This window comes from Gossypium hirsutum, chromosome A05 (assembly GCF_007990345.1).
Source record: "Gossypium hirsutum isolate 1008001.06 chromosome A05, Gossypium_hirsutum_v2.1, whole genome shotgun sequence".
NCBI lineage: Eukaryota > Viridiplantae > Streptophyta > Magnoliopsida > Malvales > Malvaceae > Gossypium > Gossypium hirsutum.
The window spans coordinates 21112120-21130711 of NC_053428.1; the positions used below are offsets into that span (position 1 = coordinate 21112120).

Here is an 18592-nt window from a genome sequence, read left to right on the forward strand (position 1 = left end):
AATTTTATATTTAAGAATGTTTAAACTAAGTGGGGTATGTTGCATTTAATAAGGGGCCCGGCAGTACGACTCCAATCGACCAATTTTGGCAGCAATTATAAGGAGAAAGTATTGATATAAAATTAAGAAGAAATAGTTTATAAAATCAGATGAAAAAAATGAAATCGAAAGAATCTGGGTGAGTTTGGATGGGCGGTGCGTTTAGCTGCGGTTAGTGTAAAAACAGCGGTGGCGGTGAGATTAGATACTGTAGTGATACTGTAGCGTGAGACAAAAAGTAAGTTAAACGCACCGCACCGCAGTCGATCGCCCATCCAAACGAAGCCTCTGTGTGTTAAGCTCCCTAGCCCTGCAAAACTACCATTTGGCTTGCATCCACTTCACACATGCAGAAAGAACTTTTATTTTTATTTTACAACAAATAGCATATCTAAATCAGATCTATAAAACCAGTTCATTATTTATTTTTGAAGTATTTGGCTTCAGTTGTCACCCACTTACCATATTTCTTCTTTTGAAGAAGAAGAGAAGTAGCTTTCACGGTGTAAGCAACCTCTGCTGGTTTTTGGCAAGTCCAAAGCTCTGTCAACTTTTTTCTTTTTCTCTTTGAATACGCATTTCTGTTTTCTATAACTTACTCTTTGCTCCCCAAAGATTTTACCTCTTTTCTTTCCTTTTTAATCAGTTTGTGGAATTCCATTTCTCTTTTATTAGATTGTAACTGTTCAGTAACTGATTTCCATTACGGTTTAAATGCTATTCCATCAGTTTGTTTGATCCAATTCATTTTCTCCAGGTGTTGGACATCCAAATTGTAGGCTGTTGTTTCGTTGAAGAAGATGTTGTGTGCTTGTTCAGGTGAACAGTTCAAGTTTGAAGATGCTCCACAGTCGCCGGAGTCTTTAGCAACCAGAGATTTCTCAGCCAGTGGGCTGTCGTCTCGGACCGGAGATTGGGAATCCAAGCTCGAGGATGTTCAAGTGGATGAAGTTGAATCCACTCTCAAAGAAGCTCTCTCCTTAAACTACGAGGTGGATAAATGGCTTATTTCTCCCAAATCAAATTTGTTCTTCGTTCTATCCAATCATTTGCAAGCTCATTTGTTTTCTTTTTGGAATGAGTTTGCAGGAAGCAAGGGCACTGTTGGGGAGGCTCGAGTATCAAAGAGGGAATTTCGATGCTGCGCTTCAGGTTTTTCAGGGTATTGACATCAAAGGTTTGACACCAAGGATGACTACGGCTATTGTTGAGAGGACCCGGCTACGCAAATCACGGTCCAAAGCTGACATTATCCCTCCTTCTGTGATGTCGATGCACTCAGTGAGCTTACTTCTGGAGGCCATTTTCTTGAAAGCAAAATCGTTGGAGGAACTTGGGCATATTAAAGGTATTTCCGATTTCTCCTTGCTGGGAACTTACATAATTGGTTTGCTTCACAGTTGACAAGAAATGGTTTCATGGTTTTGCTTAGTTCTTAGAGGTGCTGGCCTTATAATCTTATGATTCCCTGCTCATATGTCTGGACCGAGATGAACAATCCTTGTTTTGGATGGTTCAATTTGATCATCGAAGAAGATCAAGGATTTTATAAATTGCACTGCACTTGTTGAATAGTTTAGATGTATGCTATGAAATTGGTGTTAAGAGTGTAAGGTTTAAATGGTTTTAATGCTTTGTTTCTTTCATTTATCAGAGGCTGCAAAGGAGTGCAAGCTAATTTTAGATGTAGTTGAGGCTGCACTGCCTAATGGGATGCATGAGGGAATTGCTGAAGATTGCAAGTTACAAGAAATGTTTCACAGAGCATTAGAACTGCTCCCTAATCTATGGATTAAGATAGGCTATCTCAATGAAGCTATAACTGCGTATCGTCGGGCTTTAATCAAGCCATGGAATTTGGATTCCCAGAGGTTAGCAAGTGTACAAAAAAACTTAGCTGCCATACTACTTTATGGCGGTGTTGAAACCAGCCTCCCACCTCCTTTACGTGTATGGGGCTTAACTACCCCTAATTGTATTGAGGAAGCAATTCTTCTCCTTCTAGCACTAATGCAAAAAGTGGCATTTGGAGAAATAAAGTGGGATGCAGAAATTATGGATCATCTCAACTTTGCTCTCTCAGTTTCTGGGCACTTCGAGTTACTTGCAGCTCATGTGGAGCAGGTCTCTCCAGGCATATATGAAAGAGCTGACAGGTGGTACTTTCTTGCTCTCTGTTATGCTGCTGCTGGTCAGAATGAAGTGGCATTGAACTTATTAAAGAAGGTTTCCAGTCAGTCTGAAGCAAAGCGCGAGCCTGATATCCTTGCTTTACTGCTTGGTGCTTATATATCTTCGCAAGATCCGAAGCATGCTCATGATGGAATAACATTTGCTCGTTATGTGATTGACTTGGAAGATGAAATGAATGGACATTTCAAGGCTCAAGCCCATAAGTTCCTTGGCATTTGCTATGGGAATGCTGCTAGAATTTCCATATCAGATTCTGAAAGAGCTCTCTTCCAGAAAGAATCTTTGAGCTCTCTTAACTATGCTGCTTTCAACATGAAGGAAGATCCTGAAGTGATGTTTAACCTCAGTTTGGAAAATGCAGTTCAGAGGAATTTAGATTTGGCCTTCGACAATGCAATGAAGTACTCTAGCGTGGTGGCTGAAAACTCAGGAAGAGGTTGGAAGCTATTAGCATTAATACTTTCTGCAGACAGGCGCTTCAAAGATGCTGAAACCATACTTGAATTCGCTTCAGATGAAGCCAGTGGATCAGATCAATTCGAACTTCTAAGACTGAAAGCTGTGCTTCAGATTGCTCAGGAACGACCCAAGCAAGCAATTGAAACTTATAGCATCTTGCTATCTCAGATTCAAGCACAAAGAGAAGCTCAGTCTAATAACTCTGGTCATGCAAAGAGTTCCCATACAGAGGTAGTTTGACCTGAAACAGCTGCATGAATTACATTTGATGCATTTGCAAATTATGCTTGTAATTAACTTGTGTACTTGCTATGTGTTTTCACCTATGTTCTATCTTTTGCAGAATATAGCTGAAAGAAATATGGAAATGGCAGTCTGGCAGGATCTAGCTACTGTTTACACCAAGTTTGGTTCGTGGCCCGATGCAGAAATTTGTTTAAACAAAGCCAAGTCAATTGAATTTTATTCACCCAAAAGTTGGCATACAACAGGTAAAAATCCCATCCAATCACTGCATACTAGTTACTGATGTTCCCTTTTAATTTCCAAGTATTTTATTTTGCAGGTTTGTTATTTGAAGCCCAATCACTTTATAAAGAGGCCCTGGTATCATTCTCAGTCTCACTGTCTATAGAACCAGATTACGTGCCCAGCATTGTTTCAACCGCGGCAGTACTCATAAAACTGGGTGGTCAATCACTCCCAGTTGCAAGAAGCTTTCTAATGAATGCTCTTCGGTTAGATCCTACAAATCATGATGCATGGATGAACCTTGGATTGATTGCCAAAATGGAAGGCTCATTACAACTAGCAGCAGACTATTTTCAAGCAGCCTATGAGTTGAAGCTATCAGCACCTGTTGAAGCCTTCACATGACATTGGAATTTAATTAGTTAACACTTAGCAGGCAATTTCTATAACAAAGTTTGCTGGTTCTATACACTGCTATTCTGCAACGATGTCCTATTGAAATGTGTAGCAACCTCCTAATTTTTAGCTTCGATTTTTTGCTGTTAATACCAACATTCTTATTCAGAAAACTAGAAGTTCTTATTCCCTGTTAATACCAAAACTCTTAAACTCAGAAAACTAGTTGTTCTTCCCTCCAGTACAAGGTTCTTTTAATTTATTTTAGTTGAATCCAGGCCGCACAAACCAGAAAACAAGGCATATAAAAAACTACATTAACAAAATATAAGAGAGGAATTAAGTCTTTACAGGAAACCAAGGAATTTGATAAGTTCAGGTTGAGATTGTACAGAAAAAGCTCAACTTCATCTTGGATTTATTATACACATTACAACTGAAAATGGAGAAAAAAAGATTTGACTGCTGGTGCACTTGTACCGTATCACTTGCTTAATGGCGAGGAATTCACAACTTGGAAACTATGTACATCAAAATTTATTTCTGCATGACAGAAAACAATTAAGTTTACAAAGTGGAAAACTAAGCGAATTTGTAATGGTCTCTAGCTAGAACTGGTATCTAATCCACCAGATACCTCCGATAGACATGAAAAAGAATGAGTTTAAGATGGAAATGATCACAGAATAGAAAATTGTTCTGATAAGCTAAACTTCTTGATCAAGATGTCCATAATTTTACCATTTACCAATGTGGAAATCATGATGCTCATAAGGAAAAAAAAGGAAAAAAATGCTAAAATACTTGATGGCAAATCTCTCGACCAATTAAATAACCACATAGAAAGTTTACCCATATCTACATTAGCAGTTTTGGCTGAACAGAGACTAGGCAAATCTTCAACCCAGCTGCCACTGCAAATCACCAATCAACAAAAGGGTCAAATTTATATATTGTTGCTGAATGTAAGGAGTATAGAAACTGATCCTCAAAAGAAATTATTTATCAGAGCCAAAGAGAGCATGGCATGAGGTTGGAGGACAAGGGCATCATCATAAGAAAGACCATGCCACAATAAGATGAAGTGAAACTCCCAATCTTCCCCTCCACCCGCCACATTCCCCCTTTACCAGGCAGATTTTAATTCATAAAAACCATAAACCATTGCCATTCAAGCTACATATTAGGTAATAAAAACCTTCAAAACAGGTTCGCCTTTATTAGAATTTGCTGACTGCTTCGCAGCCGCTTGCACCTGGGCACGAGCAGCTCTTCCTGCAGCTGACTGTTCAAACTGCTCTTGCCTGCGATTTTGATCAATCATTTATAAGTTAAAAAACTAATATGCCATAAAAAACTGTTGCAAAGCATCACAATACTCTCTTATCATTCTTTACCCTTGTTGACATCAAACCAGAGGAATGTTCATCTTTCACAACTCCAAATAGCAAGAGTCTGAATATAATTACCTCACTGCTAGCAATTCATATAACAATATCAATGAGGAAATCAAATTGAATTATTTTCAAAAATTTCAATCTTCCATAACACAGTTGCAAGCCCTAATATTCAGCAGTGAATTTCCTCTTCTTCTTTTTTTCTCTGATCAAAATTCAATAACCCAAACAATTTTCGAAATCAAAAGAATCAATCTTATAAATCGTGCAGCCCGGAACACAAAAATTTTGAGAATTAAACAAAAAACATATGAATGCAAATATTTGTCATATGCCAATAGTATGGCAGAAGCAACTGAATATGAGAGAAAAGACAGCAAATCGTAGAAAGGGAGACTAAATGACCTTTTCTGAGCAGCCTCGGCGGCTTTGGCACGAGCTTCGGCAGAGGCCAATCTGTCTTGCTCCTGTCGCTCTTCTTTGTTTCCTCCGTCGAAGCCCGAGAAACACCCCGAGAAACACCCCATTTTCTTTCCTCTTTTTTTCTTTCTCTAGTCTTTGATCTTTGACTTGCGTTGCCCGTTGCTTTATAGATTGCGGTCACGTTTACTTGTTTACCTCCCATTTGAACCAATAGAAAAGCGCCACGTCATAAATAAGAGGACATTTTTGTCTTTACGAGAGCTTAGCCGTCTGCTGGCGGAATTTTGTTGGTATCTTTTTAGACTTAACATCATATATGTTTCCTGTGTGTGTCGTAAGACTCGTAACAAAGCCATTTTCAACGGCTCGAAGACCTAAACGGCGGCGTTTCCTGATTTTCCTTTGCCCCTTAAACCCTAACAACAAGCGTCTAAGGAATTGCAAAGTTTAGAAACTTGGAAGGTCATAGGATACGATTTAAAATGCGACCGTTAGAGACACTGCCGCCAACGGAAACCCTAGAAATCGAGAACGGTTTGTCTCTCGTTCCGCGCGTGAAACTCAATCTCACAATCCACCCTTCTCTCCCCTCGGTTTCGAAACCGATCGACGAATGGCAGCTCAAGCGAGCCCTGATAGATTTCCTCAAGACCTCGCTCTCCGTCTCCGTTACCGTTCCCGAAGAAGACCTCCAGATCAAACGACTCAAAGACCTCAAGAAACGGAAGCGAGACGAGCCGGTCGCCCACGGTGCTCTCTTCATTCGTGACATTAGGTTTTTGAGCAGTAAGAAGAAAATTGAAGAGGTTGATAACGAAGAAGAGGATGTGAAGGAATTGGAAAAGAAATTTTTGGAATGGAGAAGCTATGTAGCGGAGAAAATGGATGGGATTGAGCTCAATCTTGAAGGAGTTAAGTATAATCTTAGTGTTGAGATTCCAGCTTCGGATGATTTTGGAAGAATGAGGAAAGATTGGGAGGAGTCGTATGCATTTCGAAACCGAGGTCTGTATCCATTTTCGTTTTGAATTTGAATTTGAAGTTGCGTTTTATATTTTAAATGGATTTTTATTTGCAGGTTATTCGAGGGGAGGAAGACAGGAGCCTGATACGATTGTGTTGAGAGGGGTTCCATCGAGGTGGTTCGCGGAGCCAAGAGTTTCATCCAAGCCTTCGATGCTGGTTACGCATACCATTTTTTCTACATTTGGGAAGATAAGGTAATTCCTTTCTTTAATTTATTTCACCGTTACTGAATTTTAGTAAATTATGTCAAACCTTTGTTGTTGAATGTGTGGAAACTCTGTCATGATTTGTGCCTGTCAAAAGTGCGGTTTTATATTATCTATCGCGTATTAGAATATTGGGAATTTTTTTGTTAACCTTGTGTTCTTTTACTTTCTTTCACTGACCTGAGGCCTACTAGCACCTTAGTTAAGCACTAAGCTATATGACTCTAGGTTATCAAGAATTGAATAGAAATGAGAACTCTAGCATGTGTAGATTGTAGCTATGCGATTTTTAGGATTTAATTGCATTCTTTTCTTATGGTTATAATTTGTTTTCTTACATACTCTTAATATTTATAAATCATTGACTTTAGATGCTCATAGAATTTATCTTACCCATGGAGACTAATTACTACATATGAATTGGTGATTGATTGATTGATACCTTATATCTTCTCTAATACTCTTCATGTGGTTGCAGTATCATTCCTTGCACTTATTGCTACATGTCTAAAATAATATGTTTCTTATTTTTAATGCTATGAAATGAAAATTATGCGATTGTACTCTTATTTTATTTTGCTCTTTCAACTTACATTTATCTTCATATTCTTTTTTTATCATTTAAGAGTAATTGGCATTAGATGCTTAAAGTTTTTCTCTTACCTACAAAATTTATGAAAACATATGAATTTGTGATGGACCGGTATCATATATCTATAGTCCTAATACTTCGTATATTTTAGATTGCATTCTTATGGTTAATGCTACTATATGAATTTTACACGATTGTATACTGTTCTTGTTGTTACTCCTTTTAACTTCTCTAAATAGGAATCTTAATGTTTCCGAGGACGAGGATCTTGCTAAGGGGATGGATGAGGATGAATTGGACATAGGCATTGTTTCAGGTCTTCATTGTAAGATCATTGTTCAATTTGAGAAATACCGGGATTTTTATAATGCACTCAAGGTTTTATGTGGTCGCTCGTTGCAAAAGGTATGGATATATTTCTAATTATAGCTGAGGAGCATTTTGCTCGAGCCTTGCACCATAGTTTGATGTTTTTTTTTTCCTGCCATGAAGTCAATGCACATCACTAGGTTTTTTTTTTTTCCCCTTAATTTGTCCATTCGGCTAAAAAAGCAAAGTTCACTATTTTGTCAACAAAAGGGGCAGAGTTTAATCTGATTTGCAGAAAATCATTATATACCAAAACTACCAAAAATTAAAGAAACATTTTAAGTCAAAAGAAAGGTTTGGCTTAGAGATCAAAAATCAAAATAAATATAACACTGCCAAAAAAAGAAAACATTTTAAGTCAAAAAAAGGTTTGACTTAGAGATAAAAAATCAAAATAAATATAACACTGAAGATAATAGTTACAGAGAGACAGATAGGGAGAGAGTTCCACACACATAGCCAAGCGCTGCTGATGCAACCAAGAACATAAATCCTCTAACTGATATCTCCTGAAACAAAAGCATAACCAAATAAGACAGGTAATATATGCAAGAGGAGTTTTCTCTTGCTTTAGGCAAGTGTCTAAGGGAGATGGTGGCCTTTTCTGGTGGTTAAAAATTGAAAGTGCAAGATAGTCTTCCTTGCTTTCTGCACTATGGCTTACTTGCAAGCCATTATCAATGCCAAAGTTTGAAGACTCCTTTTCAATGGGACACTCCGAAAGGAATGGGTAAAAACTATTGCATGGTTGATTGTGTTGAACATTATGGTGTTGTCAGATGTGATAAAAAAGAAAACACTGCTGTTCAGTTATTTTGCGAGCATGGCTAATCTAAATGCTTGCCGGTCGGGACTATGTTTAAATTGCATTTATAATATCATCCATCAACAACTATAGTATGAGTAGTTCTGCTGATATCCAATCTCATTTACTATTAAATTAGCAAGGATCTCGATTGAGTGCTGATTATGAGGTTACATGGGACAAGGATGGGTTTTTCCGAAACTCAAGAAGTCAAAATCAAGAGAAGAGCAGCAAGATGCAGGAACCTGCAGCAGTACGATACAGATCGGAAGCTTCCAGACGTGAACCTCATGTATCTGAGTTCACTTCGAATGATACTCGCAGAAAGAGATTCAAGGTCAGAATTCAGCTCAATGATGAGAATGAATTAGGCTTCCTGTTCATTTTTTCAATTGTTTTCTCTCATTAATATTGGTTGATATGTTGGTCGGATCTTTTATTGCGGTTTATAGTCTATGTTTTCAGCTAAATTGTGATCCTTTTTTCCTCTCTGAATGCAGGAATGAAAATATAGGTGCACATTTAGAAGATTTAAGAGTAGACTGAATGAGGTTAGGCTTTCGGTTAAATGATGAATGAATATTTCCATTTCCATCTGATTGGTTTATTATTTCGGAAATGATGCTAAAGTTCTAAATTCACCCTTTTTCAGTTTTCACATGCTAAATGCTTTCTGGACAACATGCTATTAATTAATCAATTTTACCGAGTTTTCTTTTATTTGATAGAATAAACATATAATATTGAAATTAGTAGTAGTAATTTACTAATTGAAAACATTTAAAAGGTTATCTTTAAATATTATCTTTTAAGGTTAAATTATTAAATTATTTATTTTATTATACAAAATGTTCGTCATTTAATCTTCAAAAATTCAAGTTGAAGTTTTAATTAACTTATAAAATTGTTTTATGAGATAATAGAAGGCTTTAATAATTTAGTTTAAAACTCAATCATTAATTACATGTTTAAAAAAAAGTAAAAATATATTATTCGAAAACTAAATCTTTTATATTAAAACATAAAATATTAATATAATTTTGAAGTCTTGAACGATGCATAAATTCATTAAATAGTTTCGCGAAAAAGCTAAAAAAAATTATGCTAAACTTTGTAAACCTATATTTTTAGTAATAATATTTTCATCTTCTACAATTTTTTATGCAATCTTCTAATTCTTTTGAGGGAAGGAAATAAGGATAGTTTGATCTTTTACTTAATCAAATAGAGTTAGTTTATTCTTTTAATTAAATAAGGATAAATATTATATTTTAATGTAATTAATTCATTTTAAATATTATTTTTTTGTACTTATTAACCATGTTTGTTGATTGTCTTTTATCTTCTACTAATTTTTTTTTCTTTTAAGTTACCTGTTATTCTTTTCAAATAAATTTTTAGATTGTTTTTAGAAAGTTCAATTTAGAGGTGTTTGTGGGCCGGATCGGGTCAGGTTTAAGTATGATATTAACATATTTTATGATTGCCCAAGCCCAACTCGAAATATTGGATTAAAGTTTTGCCTAAATCGGTTCATATTTGCAAAAGATTATTCCAATCCTATTTTAGATTCACTCATTATTTTTTAATTTAAAAAAAATATATTTATATTATATTATTTTAATGTTTAATAATGTTATATATTTTTTATTTATTGAAAATTTTTATATAATCATCTTAACGTTATTTTAATGTTTCTTTTATATTTAGTATAAATTTATTTTAAACTTAAAAATGGGTTGGGCCGGGCTGAATTCGAGCCTTAAATGTTCAAGCTCAAGTTTAACTCATATTTTAAGTAGACCTAATATTTTTCGTCAAGTCTATTTTTTGAGCTTAATATTTTTACCAAAATCTTCCTAAATTTTAGGCAATCCTTTGGACTTGGACAGGTAGCCCAATCGTTGAACAGGTCTAGTTTAATTTTCTTAATTAATTTAGATAAAATTTTATGTTTTAATTTAATTAATTCATTTTAAATGTTAATTTTTAGTATTGCTAATTATTTTTATTCTCTTTTAAAGTACAATGTTTTTAATTTTTATAATTTTCATAATCTTCAACTTTCGGTAAAAGTATTAGGGAAGGCCTTGTACTTAGGAGTAGATTGTATTTTGGTCCCTCTATTGAAAAAAAAGTGTAAATTAGTCTTTTTGTTAAATAATGACGTGGAAAATACTGAAAATTATTTTTTATGGGTAAAAAATAAAAATGGTCACTCAACTATGCCTTTCATTTTATTTTGGTCACTCAATTATTAATATTTTTTATTTAATTATTAAACTTTTTAAAATTAAATATTTTAGTTAGTGTGAGCTGATGTGAGTTTTTTTATTGGTCTAGTAATAAAATTGGTCCTCTAATATTTATACATTCTATTAATTTGATTTTAAATGTAAAAAATTTAACAAATTTAATCTTCAATGTTTATAAAACTTATCATTTTAGTTTTAATATTAAAAAAAAGTAATAAATTTGGGCAGCAACATTTATAAAATCTTTGTTCCTTTCACCCCTTCTGTAGTAGTACCTTTTCACCCCTTAAAATTATTTCACTCGTTTTCTATCTACTTAATTTAATAATTTATTAAAGGAATTTTTGTTCCTTTTTTCTTTTGTATTGTAATCACAGTATATGTGTAAATATACATTAGCTCACAATTTCAGAGATAAATTATTAAGCATATCTGATTCAGAGATAAATTATTAAGCAAATCTGGTAAGACCTTTCGTTTAAAAAAATAATTAATCACAATTTAAAAAAAAATTAAACATAAGTCGGATCGAAGTGGCTTAAAATTTCTAAAGTCAAGGTCAGAGTATTAGGTCAGGGCAGGGAAAAAATGGTTCTGAGGGCAAAAATTTCAATCAAAGCTAAAAATTACAATATCATGATCATGTCTAAAGATATATTGAATTTTGTCTCAAAACATATACCCTCTGTCTCAAGATAGAATAACTTTGAAGTTAAAATTCTATAGTAATATGAAAGTGTCTCAAAACATTAATAAAAGTTCAAATTATACATACTTGATATAAAAGAAAATTTTACGTGCTAAATGTAACATTTATTACTCAAAATTTTCATACAAGCGGTGTTACAAAAAGTAATCAGACATGTCCTTTTTTTAACCATAATTTTGTTTCCCTGTATAACAATTTATGATGGATTTTAATTGTTTAGTCTCTCATCTTTTAGCTATTACTCATCGTCGTATAATATAACAATTTGATAAAAAAGATATATATGTTGTACAAATTATATTTTCTATTATTTCATTTAACTTTCCTAGTTTAAAAAGTTTTTATATCGAAATAATAAAAACTTATATTGTCGATGGTCGTCACCTGGTAAGGATGTTCATGCAGTGTCATTTTAGTTACGATTCGACGAGATGCGAACCATGTTGCTCATGAAATGGCACAGATGGGTTTTCAATTTTGAACACAAATGTATAAATAGAAGATTGAGCAACTCGTTTCTCTCAAACATTACAATCTTCTTTCTATTTTCAATACAAATTCAGTTTACTTTTAATCTCGAAGTAATCAGGAATCATCTATTTGTGAAAAATATTAAGCAAAATGCAGCTTTTCTTTTGCATTTTGTCTTGTGTAAAGAAATAGGAGTGATTCCTTACCCTTTTTTCTGGTGCCCCTATAGTTTTACCTTTCATGTGTTTGTTTCATCATCCACTCTCATTGAACGTTCTGATGATCTTCTCCCTTAAGTAATTAGGAAAATCACCACAAAGATTACTTACTGACGCCCATGCTGGAAAAAAGAAAGAGAGAGAAGATTTATGATAAAAACCAAGAAAAAAATAAGATTGGTCTGAATTTGGTACTGTTATTATCGACTGCAAAGAGTTCCTTAACACCAGGAATGACATTAGTGTTGGCTCGACGAGAAGAACGAACAACTTTGAAGCTCATCAGCTTGCTAAGTTTTCTATTTCCTTTGATAGTCTTGATACTCTACCAAGCAGTATTGCAGCTTAAGTAATAAAAATGAAGCTTTCGATCGAAAAAGAAAAGAAGAACAAGATAGCGATCTACTCGTCTCCGTTTTAATTGAAGAAACGCCCATCTATTTAGTGTAATTAATGGAACAGTAATAAAGACATAATAAATATAGCTGGTGAGTGGAGAGGTAGGTGTAAAGAAAGGGTGGTTGAATGGGCGTGGAGGAAAATTTATGAAGCTGCGGTTTCTTCGATAAAAAATATTTGGTTTATGTTTTATTGTCTTGCGCTTGGAAAATCGTGAAGTCTGATTGCCATTAGACGTTTGCATGGTAACATAAATTGAATCCCCTTTCTAATTAGCTCAGCTACACATTTTTAGATATACAGAGTCTCATTAATGGGAAATTATCTCAAGCACAAAGAATGGATGAAGAATTTGGGATTTCAATGGCCAAACGGCTCAATGATGTAATTATTTTACAAAAAGTAATGTGAAGTGCCAGCCCTAGCATGACACCAAGTTAGAAATCAATCAGTATATGAACTATCATTGCAACAAATTCACTGAATCAAGAAGACGACCTTCTTGGATGATATGTTTCAGGTCTATAATAAGATGATCACGAAGAAAACCAAATCCAAATGTACCATTCATGTACTGCCATATCCTTCCTTCTCCATGCTGGAGACCAGCAGATCCTACCAAGGATGGAAGCATTAAATTGCAACTTGAGTTGATATGCTGAATGTGGGAAACCATCTCGATGCCTGTCATGGCTGGTTGACTATGAATTTGATCCTCAGCTGCAACTGGCTGAAAATGTATGCGATCATCATAGATACGTTCTTCCTCTAGAGAAAATGGTGACTCCATGGACATAGGTTCTGATGTCCAGAACACAAGAGTATAGGAGGATGAGAAGTCCCCAATCCTTTGGCAGATTATGCCCCCAATTTCATCATATTTAACAAGATAGAAATTCAAGTTCATGTCACCAGAAATTCCCTGCAATTATAAGCTGGAAGAGATTCAAATCTGAGCTGTAATAAAGAAAAACCTATTTCATTCATCATTGACATGATGGGAAACATTTATCAAGCACCTCAGTAGAAAAACAGAGTTTGTTATCCTGGAAAACAGTGGCCTACCAGGGACCCAAAGTATGCCAGTCAAATGCATTTGTAAATCATATTAACCAAGTGTAATTGCAAGCCAAATTGGACCAAACTAACACAGTTAAAGCCCCAAGGGCAGTACCTCCCACTTACATTCTGAAATTAAAAATCAGATGATGTGCACAAAAAGGATGTTTATCACCTACTGCTTGTCTACACCCTGAACAAACCAGCTTCCCCAGACATTCTTTCTCATGATTGTACTTTGCATAGCCTTGTCAAAATGTCATATAAATTCAAAAACTTCAACCAAAAACATGCCACCATCAAATCTAAGGTAAAACTTCCCCCACCCCCCCCCCAAAAAAAAAAAAAAAACTTAGAAAGGCAGCTTCACAAGCGTTTTTATTTTCCTACTAATCCTACAAGTCAACAACAATATATTTACAAACAGAAGTTCTTAAACTCTGGATACAAAACAAAATTTGGAAAACGAGGAGTTTTCACAACACCTTCCAAAGACCCTGCAAGGGCTTATCCGGAGTAGGCGAGCAATCGACAACTTTAAGGAAATGCTCAGGCTCCCATTTCCTCCTCCCTTGCCTTTCCTTCTCCTTCTTTCTTTGCCTCCTCCACGCTCTATCCCCACCACCACCAGGGCTCGTTCTATTCGCGAAATGCATATACATTTCCGATACAAATCGGTCCGGTAAGCTCCCAGCGATTCCGCTCTCAATAACTTCATCACTATCTTCTATCAAATTCTTTGAACTTGAACTACTTCTTAACACATCTTTACTTTTATTACTATGCCAAAAGTTCAAATTTTCTTCAACTACAAAATGATCCTTACCCATGAAATTAACATTGGCTGGCACCAGATTTTGGTCCAAGCAGACAAATTCCAACCAGCTACCGAAATCCCCGGATGGAATTTCAGTTTGTCCTTCTAGATCGAGAAAGTACACGATTTGCCCATCTGGGGATATCCCCATCCACAAAAACGGTGATTTGGTAACATAGTAAGTGCCGTTTTTGGACGGGCAAATCCTAGAACCGGAAACAAAAGATGGGCCCCACTCGAAAATGATCAACCGAGGACATTGACCTGAGAGGCCGGCACGACCGCAGTGGCGCCAGAAGCCGATGAGATTCTCCCACTGGGTGAGGGTCTTGTAAAGGAGCTTGTAGGTGATTTGACCGCCACCCCATTTATTGATCTGGGTCTTGGAGCCCCACCGGCGTTGGCAAAGGGTGAACCAGAGCTTGGTGTCATTGCAACATAGCGAAACGGAGCGTTTAGAGGTGCAAGCGAAATTCGCGATATCGGGTAGGGACAGGAAGGAGAGGATGCAAAGCTGGACGTCTTCAGGGAAGTCGGAGAAGGAAAATGAACACTCCTTTGGGTCTTTGGGATTAGCCATAGTAGCTTTCTCTATTTTTTTTTTTTTTTTCAGTTGAGGGACAAACTTTGTATTTATCTGGAAAAAAAAATAATGGTTTATGGTTGGGTTTGAGATGAGACTTTGGGTAGATTCTGGCAGATGAGGGAATGATTCCAATAACAGTTCCCCACCAAAACGTTGTCTTGTCTGCAATTAAGGCAAGGAAATGAAACATTGCACAAACAAATGCGCACGCTTCGGTTGGGAACTTAGGAAAGAAAATGCGTGCGGTGCAATATTACCTTTTGGGTTAGGCTTTCAGAAGTTTGGGCCTTTTAAAAGTCAAGACTGAAATGGTAAAATAAGACTTAAATCAGGATTTATATACATATATAGCCCGTTTAAGGCAGGACTTTTCGTCTATAGGAATACAAGGACTTCTCCTTATTTTATCATTACAAGTAAGTTTTTTTAATCATTGCAAAATTGAGAGAAGAATGAGTTACACACGGCTTAAGCTGTAATCTAATGTCAACTTATAACATCACAAGGATCAAGTAGTAAAGAAGCTTTGCAATTTGAACTTGTCTTCCTTTTTTCAATTTCATGTCTTAATAATCATTTGGTACATATTCCACAAAATCCAGTGTATCATTGCATCACTGAATAACACGTGTTATGAAAAACGTAGCAATCTTAATTAGCATTCATTCAACAGAAGAAAAAAAATCTAATAAACAAAACCATAAGGATGTAATAAGAATTCACTGATTCAAGCATCAATGGATTTTGATCTGGATCGTCTGAAATTCTTAAGCTCTCCCTCCACGGATACCGAGTTCCTCCCTGGAACAGTGTCCTTGGAGTCTCGGCGCTTCGGCTTCCCATTGCTGGTTCGATCGGTTCCATTGAAAACCTGGCCCACCAATCCTTTCAATGATTCAGGACTGACATAAGATTCGCCAGACAACAACTTTGAGTGTGCATTCAAGAATTCACTGTAAACAGGAACCACCAGTTTCACCGTTGCTTCTCGTAATTGTTCCCTTAAATCAGCGTCAGGAATGCTATAACCCCTTGCGTGTCTCTGCGAGATTTCATCAAAGCGATTGAAAAATGCTTCTAGTTTACCTCTCACAACTGCTGTTGCTTTGGTGCCATTGTCTTGCTCCTCCGAGTCTTCCTTCTCTAACAATCTTACTAACGGTCTCCATGCTCGCCATTGATACATGTAAGCAGACTCCTCTGCAGCACTCTTGTATTTCTGTTTCATGTATTGCTCTCCGATAAGCTTCCCAAGCTCTGTATTCCTGCTCCTCATGTAAATGTACCAATAGGTGTTCATCACAAATATGTGGGGCAAGATTTTGTCTTTGTAACTCGGACTCTTCGATTCGATGTTTCTCTGAAGAGCTTCCATGATGTTAGATATGGCATCTTTGAGTAAGCTCTCATCTGTTTCTGGCTTCGATAAGATACCGGCTTTCCACATTTGTTCTGTTCGGAAAACTTTAGCCATGGGTGCGCTGTATGTCTCTGTGGTAAGGTACTTAAGGTAATTGACTGCATACCTCACAAGTTTCGGGACTGAACCATCTTGTGGTGGTGCGAAAAAATCGGAAGTGCCTTCAATTTGTAGGCCAAACTCCCAAAACACTTTGCTTGAAGCATGCACGAGTAGCTTTTCAAGTTCCCTGAAACGTATGCAAATATCAGCTCCCGATTCACCTTCGAAAATCTCCGTAAATTCAAGCTTCAGCTTTTCTAAGGAGTCAAACATTTCCAAGAGCTTGAACAGCTTCTGAGGCTCTCTGTTGCTCCTTGCAACACCTTCTCCAAAGCGGAAAAATACCGCCATGATTTTATCAGCAATCTTGACAAAACACTCTAGCCAAATAAGCACTCCAGGAAGTCCTCCCAGAACTTGCTTGCAGAGTTTCTTTTCTGATACAAAGACTGTTTTAACCGCGAGCTCAAAATGCTGGATCCAAAGAGAAATTGATGTCTCTAGACTCTGCCACTGCATTTCATCTATTTCTTCAGGAGTGTATGTTCTCAAGTAATCAGGGTTTAGTCGCATTAGTGCTTTAGCTGCTCTTCTGTATCTCACCTGTTAATCAACCAAAAGTGTAACAAATTTATAGGATTTGAGAAGTAAAAAACAAAACCATGTGTCTTCAAATATCAAATTGAACTGTTTGTCTAGACTTCCAGTTCCTTATTGTTAAAAAGTATAAATTGACCTAATCAAGGTTCTTGATACTAGCAACCTGTTTAATATAATGTATGGTAATCCAGTCGCACTAGTGCTTGTACCTCTCTGTTAGAAGCATTTTCATTTATATTGACGCAACTCAGTAAGGCATGTATTATTAAGATAGTACTTATCATTGATTCTATAGCTTCTAATCAATTCACTCAAAATCCGAAGGTCTAATGCGACATTTGGGTTGCTATTTGTGTATAATACTACATCCATATGTATATATGTTTATATACATATATAATGCACATATATCAATCTAAAGGCCTCGAAATATGGCCAATTGAGGAAACCTTGAAAGGAAGATATTTAGCTTACCTTAACGAAGATATCAATACATATATCCAAACAATCACTGGCAGAAAGGGTTTCTGCAATTCGCCTAAGGACTTGGACCTCCATTTCAGTGCCAAGGTCAGAAACCAACTTCTGATCAGCTTCTTCATCCGCTTGTTGCTCCCCAATGTTTTGGTGCTTCATTTGCTGTAACATAATCTCAAATTCGTCCTGCAGATTTAGTAAGGCCTCATCAAGCAACCCATCAAACCTCATAGCATCAACCTCAGATTCATATAGAGCCTTAAGTGTGATCAAAGTCTCCTTCAATCTTTGGGTTCGATATTGATCCGTAGCTTTTGTTCTGCTCAAGAATTCCACCACCTCTTGAAGCTTTTGAATCACCGGCTCTCCATCTCGACTTATTAAGTTAATAACTTCGTTAAGCTGATCAACGCATTGGACGTATTTGAGCAGCTTTTTAAGCCTCTTCCTTGGGTTTTTCTCAATAGATAGTTTATCGGAGAGTTCAATAAGCTTCTTCTGAAAAGATTCAGAGAGCTTGAAACTATGAAGGAGCCCGAGAGCCGGGGAAACAGCTCTATTAATTCTGGTCTCGAGAGCCTTGGCAGCCATAGCCAGGGACTGCAAAGGAGCTACTCTTTTAGCAGCTGTTGAGAGCTTTTCATCTATAGAATCAAACTTCTTCTCCATCTCTTCCAGGTCTTTTTCCAACTTAGCCGATGATAGTAACAATGTTCTCAAATCTGAACACGCCAGTTCTAGCTTGACAAGCGCTGAATCCTCTTCGTTGGCTGCCATTGATCTTGTCGTTGACGAACTAGCAGGCTAGAAACAATGCAGGGACAAAGAAGAGCAAAGAGAGCAAATTGCAAGATTGAAAATTCTTGCAAGCTTTCCTAAACGCTAATAAAACTAATGACGATAACAAAGTACTGGTGTTGGCAAATCAGGACGAGAAAAGGGTAAATCACGAAGACTTCCATCTCGATACATACCAAGAACAAATGGCATTCGCTTATTCGAAACGGACAAATGCCCAAGAGAAAAACTAAGCATGTTCGGCCGGTGTGCTTGGAATCAGTCTACAGTACAAATTCCAAATCAATAGCACATTTTTATAATCAAAACATCAAAGCACGTTTTGGGTTGTTTCTTTTTAATTGAATCGCATAATGGGTTCAAGC

General features: G+C 36.3%; 5 protein-coding genes and 1 long non-coding RNA gene across 9 annotated transcripts; 3 read left to right on the forward strand and 3 right to left on the reverse strand.

Annotated features, from left to right (window-relative positions):
• The first annotated feature begins 129 nt into the window (after positions 1 to 129).
• On the forward strand, positions 130 to 3692 carry LOC107958191 (protein NPGR1). 2 transcript variants are annotated; one of them, XM_016893879.2, is made up of 6 exons: positions 130 to 568; positions 797 to 1031; positions 1129 to 1387; positions 1694 to 2922; positions 3035 to 3182; positions 3257 to 3692. In XM_016893879.2, exons 2-6 carry the CDS (start codon positions 840 to 842, stop codon positions 3565 to 3567), a joined length of 2139 nt encoding a protein of 712 aa, XP_016749368.2. In that variant the 5' UTR covers positions 130 to 568; positions 797 to 839; the 3' UTR covers positions 3568 to 3692. The 2 variants fall into 2 exon arrangements, with proteins under 2 accessions (XP_016749368.2, XP_016749366.2); XM_016893877.2 differs by having other exon boundaries at positions 135 to 544.
• Positions 3693 to 3863: 171 nt separating this feature from the next.
• Positions 3864 to 5536, reverse strand: LOC107958192 (uncharacterized). Its single transcript, XM_016893880.2, has 4 exons — positions 5361 to 5536; positions 4757 to 4862; positions 4411 to 4472; positions 3864 to 4101 (listed from the first exon to the last, which is right to left on the reverse strand). Exons 1-3 carry the CDS (start codon positions 5480 to 5482, stop codon positions 4458 to 4460), a joined length of 243 nt encoding a protein of 80 aa, XP_016749369.1. The 5' UTR covers positions 5483 to 5536; the 3' UTR covers positions 3864 to 4101; positions 4411 to 4457.
• Positions 5537 to 5818: 282 nt separating this feature from the next.
• LOC107958193 (A-kinase anchor protein 17A) lies at positions 5819 to 9096 on the forward strand. Of its 3 annotated transcripts, none has more exons than XM_016893881.2 (5): positions 5819 to 6383; positions 6457 to 6598; positions 7442 to 7607; positions 8516 to 8713; positions 8877 to 9096. In XM_016893881.2, the coding sequence occupies exons 1-5, from the start codon at positions 5861 to 5863 to the stop codon at positions 8880 to 8882; spliced, it is 1035 nt and encodes a 344-aa protein (XP_016749370.1). In that variant the 5' UTR covers positions 5819 to 5860; the 3' UTR covers positions 8883 to 9096. The 3 variants fall into 3 exon arrangements, with proteins under 3 accessions (XP_016749370.1, XP_040969844.1, XP_016749371.1); XM_016893882.2 differs by having other exon boundaries at positions 5822 to 6383; positions 8561 to 8713; XM_041113910.1 differs by lacking the exon at positions 8877 to 9096 and having other exon boundaries at positions 8520 to 8714.
• Positions 9097 to 12768: 3672 nt separating this feature from the next.
• Positions 12769 to 14884, reverse strand: LOC107958194 (F-box protein At3g12350). Its single transcript, XM_016893883.2, has 2 exons — positions 13973 to 14884; positions 12769 to 13350 (listed from the first exon to the last, which is right to left on the reverse strand). Exons 1-2 carry the CDS (start codon positions 14882 to 14884, stop codon positions 12892 to 12894), a joined length of 1371 nt encoding a protein of 456 aa, XP_016749372.2. The 3' UTR covers positions 12769 to 12891.
• Positions 14028 to 15297, forward strand: LOC121229472 (uncharacterized). Its single transcript, XR_005927228.1, has 2 exons — positions 14028 to 14169; positions 14342 to 15297. It is a non-coding gene; the product is annotated as an uncharacterized lncRNA (long non-coding RNA).
• A 118-nt stretch (positions 15298 to 15415) lies between these two features.
• Positions 15416 to 18504, reverse strand: LOC107958195 (exocyst complex component EXO70I). The gene is made up of 2 exons (XM_016893884.2): positions 17427 to 18504; positions 15416 to 16955 (listed from the first exon to the last, which is right to left on the reverse strand). The coding sequence occupies exons 1-2, from the start codon at positions 18204 to 18206 to the stop codon at positions 15618 to 15620; spliced, it is 2118 nt and encodes a 705-aa protein (XP_016749373.2). The 5' UTR covers positions 18207 to 18504; the 3' UTR covers positions 15416 to 15617.
• Positions 18505 to 18592: the final 88 nt, after the last annotated feature.